This window comes from Leptonychotes weddellii, chromosome 5 (genome assembly GCF_054177405.1).
Source record: "Leptonychotes weddellii isolate Sample4059 chromosome 5, ASM5417740v2, whole genome shotgun sequence".
Classification (NCBI taxonomy): domain Eukaryota; kingdom Metazoa; phylum Chordata; class Mammalia; order Carnivora; family Phocidae; genus Leptonychotes; species Leptonychotes weddellii.
In genome coordinates, this window is record NC_138373.1 from 138,291 (window position 1) to 146,302 (window position 8,012).

At 59.7% G+C, this 8,012-nt stretch overlaps 1 protein-coding gene across 1 annotated transcript; it reads left to right on the forward strand.

Moving 5' to 3' along the window:
• The first annotated feature begins 51 nt into the window (after positions 1–51).
• LOC102738637 (extracellular serine/threonine protein kinase FAM20C) lies at positions 52–3,847 on the forward strand. Its single transcript, XM_081819189.1, has 5 exons — positions 52–311; positions 927–1,036; positions 1,190–1,271; positions 2,188–2,247; positions 2,840–3,847. The coding sequence occupies exons 1-5, from the start codon at positions 91–93 to the stop codon at positions 3,087–3,089; spliced, it is 723 nt and encodes a 240-aa protein (XP_081675315.1). The 5' UTR covers positions 52–90; the 3' UTR covers positions 3,090–3,847.
• Positions 3,848–8,012: the final 4,165 nt, after the last annotated feature.

Below are 8,012 nucleotides of genomic sequence, written 5' to 3' on the forward strand. Positions count from 1 at the left end.
GGACGGATGGTGTGGACGGGGGCCCGTCGGACGGATGGTGTGGCCGGGCCCGGGCCCAGGGCAGATGTGTGGGGAGGGCTGGCACGGAGGATGTTGTTCCCCACTCACCAATGTGCCCGCCTGCCACCAGCCAACAACATCTGCTTCTATGGCGAGTGTTCCTACTACTGCTCCACGGAGCATGCCCTGTGCGGGAAGCCGGACCAGATCGAGGGCTCGCTGGCAGCCTTCCTGCCAGACCTGTCCCTGGCCAAGAGGAAGACGTGGAGGAACCCCTGGCGACGCTCATACCACAAGCGCAAGAAGGCAGAGTGAGTGTCGGGCAGGCACCCCCCACACGTGGCCCACATCCTCCTATTCTGACATCACGGGGTTGAGAGGCTTCTGCCCACTTTGCTGGGAGGGGCCTCAGGCCGCAGGGAATAAGGCAGATCAAGGAAGGGAGGCACACCCAGCTCCGCCTGCCCCCAGTGTGGGCGAGACCACCCCTTCCCGAGCAGATGGCGGGAAGGGCTGCCTGACTCTGCGAATCAGATGCGTGCCCCACAGGAGTGCTGGCCAGCCCACTGCGGTCTGGAAACAGCCTCTCAGGGTTGGAGCTCCGCTTTCACTCCTTGCCCTTCTTGTCCCTCACGCAAAAGAGATGGCCCCTCTGAGCCTGGGAGTGTGGTGTCCAGGCCCCGTTTCCTAACAGTGACCCTCCAGAAACCTGGCATCTGGGGCTAACGGCAGCCTCCAGACATGGCTTGATCGCCTCCCAGCCCCTTACTCCCGTTAATGCAGCCTTAGCTGGCAGCACTGTTCTGTGGTGACACCTCTCTCCACCCCCAGTCCTCGCTGCAGTAATCCTGCTGTGCTGAGCTGGTTTGGGCCTCCCTGTCCACACAGAGGAGGAAACTGGCCTTCTCACACTGGCTCCCCTGCAGGTGGGAAGTGGACCCCGACTACTGTGAGGAGGTGAAGCAGACACCCCCCTATGACAGCAGCCATCGTGTCCTGGACATCATGGACATGACCATTTTTGACTTCCTCATGGGTACGTCGGCAGCCCCAGCCTGCACCGGGAGCTCCCACCCTGCATTTGACCCAGCTGTGGCCAAACCCCTGCTTTGCTCTGTCGCTTTGGCTCCAGGGTCAGACGTGGGGAGCGGGCGACAGCCCTGAATTTTCAGCTTGCTTCTCTCCACAGGGAACATGGACCGCCATCACTATGAGACTTTTGAGAAGTTTGGGAACGAGACATTTATCATCCACTTAGACAATGGGAGAGGGTGAGCCATGTTCTTGCTCTTCCAGACCCGGGAGGACAGGGCTCCGGGGGGGGATGGTGGCCGTCCCCCAAGGACGCTGTGTGTGTGATGCAGGGCGCTGGCCCCTAGCCTCCAGCTCCTGTCGGCAGGAAGCGCCTATAGTGTTACTCTTCCTGGTCTTCAGGGTCACCCTGTGTGCTAGGTCCTGTTATGTCCTCGTATTGCCCTGAGGAAACTGAGACCCAGAGTCTGCTTGCCCAGAAGGGCAGAGCCGTGAGGTGCACTTTACCCCTCACGTGGTCACGTGGGACTGGCTAGCTGGGACAAATGGCCCTCCCTGCCCCAGGAACAGGGCCTGTGGCCACTGCTGGCTGGCCCCTGGGCAGTCCTGGGCCACCTAGGAGAGCCGTCTGCCTGACGGGTGTGGTGCAGGGACCTACCGTTCCTAAGTGGTTAGTGGTGCTGGTGCTCAGATGCCTCAGACAAGTCCGCATTGGGCACCCGGACAGCTGATGTGTGCGGGCCACGGATACCCAGCTGTCAGAGACAGGAGCGTGGCTGGACCCTGGGCTGACTCACCCCGGTGCCTTCTCCACTCAGCCTGCCTCAGACCCCGCATCTATGAGCTTCTGTCCAGTGCAGCGGCCAGAACACCAGGCTGCAGTTTCTGTCCAGTGCAGCGGCCAGAACACCAGGCTGCTTTCAGGCACTTCCCTTGGCCCAGGCCCTGCGTCTGGTGCCGGGGACGGCAGGGACCAAGCCACACTGTACCGGGTCTTGGGGACACACTGCCCAGTCTCCATAGCCATGGCACTCCAGCAGGCACACACGAGGTGCTGCTCATTCTCAGGTCCCCCGGGCGGTGCGTGTTGCAGGCTTTGCACACAGGTGTCCCGCTGCATGTCGCACCCTCAACAATTCTGTGTTTCTTCGGCAGGTTTGGGAAACACTCCCACGATGAGCTGTCCATTCTGGTGCCTTTACAGCAATGCTGCAGGTATGGGCTGTCCCTCTGCCCCCCGGGAGCCCCCAGCCCAGCCACAGATTGGGCAGAGGCCCCCAAGCCCCACTCCCACGGCACAGCGCCCCGAGCCTGAGCAGCTTCGAGCTCCGGCACCCACAGCCCTTCCCGGCACACAGCTCATGCTGGTCGCAACAGCCCGTCTCACGGATGAACTCGCTGAGGCTCAGGCAGCCGTCCTGACCCCCAGCACTCCGTGCCACTCGCTGCAACCCTCTGTGGGGCTCCCCACCCAGCTTTTTCCCTTTAGGGTTGGGGAAACGGGCCATGGGGCAGAACCAGCTGCACCCTGCCGGGGCAGGTGTGTGGGGCTGAGCTGGGCTCGGTCTCCCAGACGCGTGGGCCATCCCTCCCCGCCCTGTGTCTGCCTGCAGTCTCAGGTCCCTGCGGGCACCGCCAAGTCTCCCATGGCCACCTGCTCTGCCAGGCAGGACCCTCACCGTGGTGCCTCTGAGAGGCAGGGGCCGGAGCAGGCCAGGGACCAACTTGCGACCACCCTCCACTTAGAGCTGGCCTCCCCTGTCCCCAGTTCCCGGAGGCTGGGGCCTGACCTCTTTCTCCCCGGTAGGGTCAGGAAGTCCACCTACCTTCGGTTGCAGCTCCTGGCCAAGGAGGAGTACCGGCTGAGCCTGATGATGGCGGAGTCCCTGCATAAGGACCGGGTGGCCCCCGTCTTGTACCGGCCACATCTAGAGGCCCTGGACCGGCGGCTGCGCATCGTGCTGCAGGCCATCAGGGACTGCGTGGAGAAGGATGGGCCCCATAGCGTGGTGGAGGATGACCTGGACCCTGAGCACAGAGTCCCCCCCGGCAGGTAGTGACCAAGAGCCGCCAGCCTGCCATGGAAGAAGGACAGGCGCACCCACGCTGTGAATTCAGTGACTTCAGGAAGGACGGGCCACTCCTGGAGTCAGGAACCGCGGGAATGTGAGCTCCTTCGGCAGTGGGTCCGACAGGACTCACTGTATTCGCTTTCGAGACCGGAGAAGGTTGGGGAGGGGCGCTCTGTGCTCATGGACGAGGCAGCCTGGCGGCAGGGTCAACCCACCCTTTTTGTATGGAAAGAAAGCCTTTATTTACTATTTTGTATTTATACATGGTGTCTATGTATTTAAAGAGTGACACCTCTGCAGACCCCAGACCACCTACCAAATGCACACATGGGGGCCGCGCCCCTGGGGCTGGACTGTCCCGCCAAGTGCACCCACACTCTGGACCTGACTTGAAACAAACTCCCATCTGTCCTCCCTTCCGGCGGCCCTGCAGCCAGATGGCTGACAGCCTCGGCTTGGGCACAGGAGGCTCCCAATGGCGTCACAGGCTGGTTGACAGACAGACTCCCGGTTTCAGAGTGACGTCAACGACCACGTCTTCCATTTCTCAGAGCCGCCCAGCAGCACCTGTGACTTCGCTTGGCGGCCGAGGGTGCTGCTCGTCTTCTGACTTTGCTTTGATAGCTGGTGTAAATACATCACATAGGCTCCTCCAAGGGCCTCAGCAACAGGCTTAATTTTGCGGCATTTTTGTGGAATAGTTTGCAATGTGGTAAAAGTGCAATAAAACTAGAGCAAATGTATGTTGGGGTCTGGGTCCCTTACGCCCTGAGCTCAGCTGCCACCCACCCACCCTCCACAGAAGTAAGGCCATAACCAAAGCTCAGCTTTCAAGGTGCCACAGGTAGTCTGGGGCCGTGGCTGGGAAGGAGGAGTTGGGGAAGCCACCTGTCCCACTCCTGGTGTGGCAGGTGCTGACAGAGCTGGGTGGGGGTCCCCGAAGACACAGGCCAGTCCCAGAGGGTAATGTCACATCTACACAGACCTGGCACCTGAGGGCACACTGGCTTTGCCCAGTGGAGCTGGGACAGTGCAGCCCTGCTGGCCGCGGGGCCTGAATCCTCCTCTGGGAGCCCTGCCTGGAAGCTCCCCAAGACTGTTGCCTACATGGGGTGTAGTGTGGGCACAGGGCACCGTGATAGGCCAGCCCCAGGGCTTCCAAGAGGAGGACACTGCTGAGGGCTGACATAAACCCCGGAGAATCCCTGGGATCAGAGAGAGCTGGAGGTCAGAGCCCCGGTGCCTCCTGGGCTCCCAGCCCTCTGCTGCCCCAGGACCACTGCTTTCCATGCACCTTGCAAAGCCGCCAACGTAAATTATTAGTGGTCTCTAAAGCAAGACTGCAAGGTTGATTTTCTTTTCCTCATTTCACAGGTGGGGACACTGAGGTTCAGTGAGGGGCTGACACTCATCACAAAAGTCGGTTTAGGTTTCCTGAATGGCCAAGCCATTGGCTACAGGGCGGGAGGCCTCCCCTCCATCCCTGAACCCCACCTGGGGCTGTGCTCAGGGTCCGGCCCACAACAGAACTACAAAAGGGCCTCAGACCTCAAAGGAAGTAAACGGAGGGTGGCCCCCAAAGCCGGCTCCCCTCAGTCTTCTGCCAGACACTGGTTTCCCGCCCAGCACTCACCCAGTGACCCCACTGGCCGAGTCGTCCCCGCCCCTTCTTGCCAGGGGCAGGCACCTGCGTACCTCTGGCCTCAGCCGCCACCCTCCCGGTCTCCTGCTGTGCCCCTGTCCTTGCCGCAGGGGGAGGAGGAGGTGAGTGTGCAGGAGGAGGGCCTGATGTGGTCCCACAAGAGGGAGCAGCCAGCTCTGCGTCCTCCTCCCTCCTCCCTCCTCCCAGGCCGCGCAGAGAGGACAGAGTGACTCCGAGGGCCATGCTGCTGCCCCCACCCCTCCAGGCCCCTGGTCCATTTGCCACTGGTCCAGTGGAGCTCGCGGGGCAGCTGCTATAGGCAGGCTGGAGCCTGCTGGTGACCCCGACGGACATCACTGGAGCTTTGCAGAGCAGCGAGGGTGACACACGGCCAACTCGTACGTACGGCTCCAAATAACAGGGGCGGTGAAGGGACAAAGGAAATGGAGACACCGGGCAGGGCCACGTGCAAAGACGTGTCTCCCAAGTTCCTGGGTTGAGGCCCGACCCCCAATGTGACTGCATTTGGAGATGGGCCTTTAAGGAGGAGATTCAGGTTGAATGAGGTCAAGAGGTGGGGCCCAATCCCCTAGGACCGGTGTCCTTGTAGGAGGAGAAAGCAACACTGCATATCTCCCACTGCACATGCAGGCGCCAGGCCACTTGGGACGGGCCACGCGGGGACAGGCCACGCAGGGCAGGCAGGAGACCTCACCAGGAACCAGCCCTGCACCTGCTCTTTGCAGTCCAGCCTCTGGATGGACGGTGAGAGAAGAAACGTCCGCGTGCTGGCTGCCCGGCATGTGGGGTTCTGATACAGCGCCTGCGGCACAGCGGAGATCCACATTCGGTCTTTTCCCTTGGGTTCCAACACAGAACTCCCAGGTCTTTTGGAGCTGCCTGAGCAAAGACAGAAGAAGGAAAGTGGGGGGAGGCCAGTCACGGGGGTGACCAGGAAGAGCACCGTAAGCAAACACGTGGTTGTCACTCAGATTCAAATCGGAACCTGTCTCTGGGACCTGGAGTCATGGGTCCCCCTCCTCGTCCACAGCAGACACACTCTTACACATGGAGGTTACCTTTATCAATGCGAACGTCCCGCACAAAAGGGGGACTTCTACTCTGCTTCAGAGCATCTCCCGTGTCTGCCGTTTCTCAAAATAACCAGCTCAAAATAATCCTTATGCCAAAGAGGCACATTTCGGGGTGACATGTCTGCCACCCTTCAAGAACCAGGCACAATGACGAGGACACTAAGACCTGCAGTTGTGTTGAAGAAAGGCCAGCATGGGGCTGTGGCCGTGGGTACCAGAGATCTCCGTGTGGACCCGGGCTCCGTGCAGACACGGCCTGGAATGTGATGATTCACAGACGAGAAGCAGGAGGTCAGTGGGTCAGAAATCACTCAGGAAGCGTGGGGCTGGGATTCTTGCTGACGCAGGCCAGGGTGACCAGACACCACCGGGAGGTGCAGGATGGGGACCGGATCAGACATCAAGGGCGGGCGGGGCTCTCACTAAACTGACTTAAAAGGATTCCTGCTAAAATTGGCCAAAGCAAAGCTGACACAGAGGTCCAAAGGCTGAGGGCTAGTCGGGGAAGAAGGCAGGTCAGGTAGAAAGGAGACTCCTCACACCCAGTACACAGGGCTTGACAATTGAGATATAATGGGCAGCGATGCTGGAAGCCACAGAGGGGTGGAGTGATTCCCTCAACGGCCACCGAGGAGCCCACTGCCCCTGGGCGAGGACACAGGTCCTGAACAGCCCGCGTCCAGGAGGGCGCTGCGGTCATTGGGCCCTGTGCTACCAGGGAGAAAATAGAGAAAGAGGGAAAGCGGGAAGGGGGGTACCCCAGCCAGGTGAAGGAGGAGCATTCATGCCACCCTGGCTCAGTGGGCAGAGCGTGGCCACGGCCATGGCCAGGAGGACACAGAACAGAGAGGAACCAGCTCTTTCTGCAGAAGAGGGGCTGGCACAGCCGTAGTGGGTCGAGAGCACCTGCCGGGAACCAGGCAGACAGGAAATGCCATCTGTCCAGAGGGTCAGCTACTCAGGAGAGGAAGTATAATTACCAGAACCCATGACTCCGTCGGTATGGCATTCACAGACATAATCAACATTATTTCTCCAAAGAAAGAAAAGGTGGTATAACTGAGTCGGAACGAAGTGGGGCAGGATGCTGTCTGAGAGCTAATACTCTCTTGCAGGGCAGAAAGCTGACTGGCATTAAACTTAAAAAATGTTTAACATCTGCCTTTCCGCTAGAAGCACAGAGGTAATGAAGAAGCAGACGAGAAGACACCCAGGGGACCATGGAATGTGATTTCTCAGGGATGCAGTGATGGGAGCAGGAGGAAAGTGGGGTCTGCTGCTCTTCACACACGATCTTGGTGTTATTAAGGCTTCACAAGGTGCGTTCCCCAGTTACACTGGCAGAGTTCGGCATGTGGGTGAAGCAGGGGAGGAAGTGGGGTCAGAGCCTGGGCTGCAGGCCTGGCGAGGCCAAAGGATCACCACCCACCCGCCCCCGAGAGAAATCCCTGCCCAACTGCACACATTTAAAGCTGTCACACTGAGGCCCAGACCCAAGAAATTATTTTCCTGAGTTCAGCACTGTGGTGTTCGGGGCCCGGATCTGCCTGACCTCTAAACGCAAGAGACCCCTCTTTCTGTCTTCAAATCAAACCAAACCTTTCCCTGAAGCACCCACAGCTGTGGAGAGAGAACACAGACCCAACACCCAGACCAGCATGTCCCCGGGGCTCCAGGGCAACCTCGTGGGATGGAGAAAGGCTGGAGCCGAGGGAGCCGGTCCCGAACAAAGAGAAGAAAAAAGGGCTTTCCATTAAACTCCTCTTGGTGCAAGTCAGCTGTCCAGGGACGCCTACCCAGCCTGCCTGGTCCACAAACCAGACAACATTTCGGCAGAGGTGCCTGGGGGAAAGTGCGGGCAAGAACTCAAACAGAACCATCCCTCAGTGGGCCTGGGAACTCGTTCTGGAGACTCGAGGGGCAGGTAGGAGGGGAGGAAACACCCCGCCTGAGGCCGCAAGCTCTGGGCTCAGACCACTACCCAAAGTGAAATAAATAAATAAACAAACAAACCAACATATAAACCCCAGCCCCTGTGGGCCACAGGGGGCAAAATGTGTGCAGTGGGGCTTCGGCAATGCAGGTGGGTGGGCACCCCCTCATTTCCCAGCCCCCTACCCAGAAGTCTGAGATGCACAAAGGACAAAGGACACCCCCCATGGCCCAAGAGAA

Bases quoted from the DNA above. Each gene is read 5' to 3' on its own strand.
- LOC102738637 (XM_081819189.1), top strand. From the start codon at position 91: ATGTTGTTCCCCACTCACCAATGTGCCCGCCTGCCACCAGCCAACAAC. The intron at 1,272-2,187 runs GTGAGCCATGTT...TTTCTTCGGCAG, and splicing joins CACTTAGACAATGGGAGAGG to GTTTGGGAAACACTCCCACG. The intron at 2,248-2,839 runs GTATGGGCTGTC...TCTCCCCGGTAG, and splicing joins CCTTTACAGCAATGCTGCAG to GGTCAGGAAGTCCACCTACC.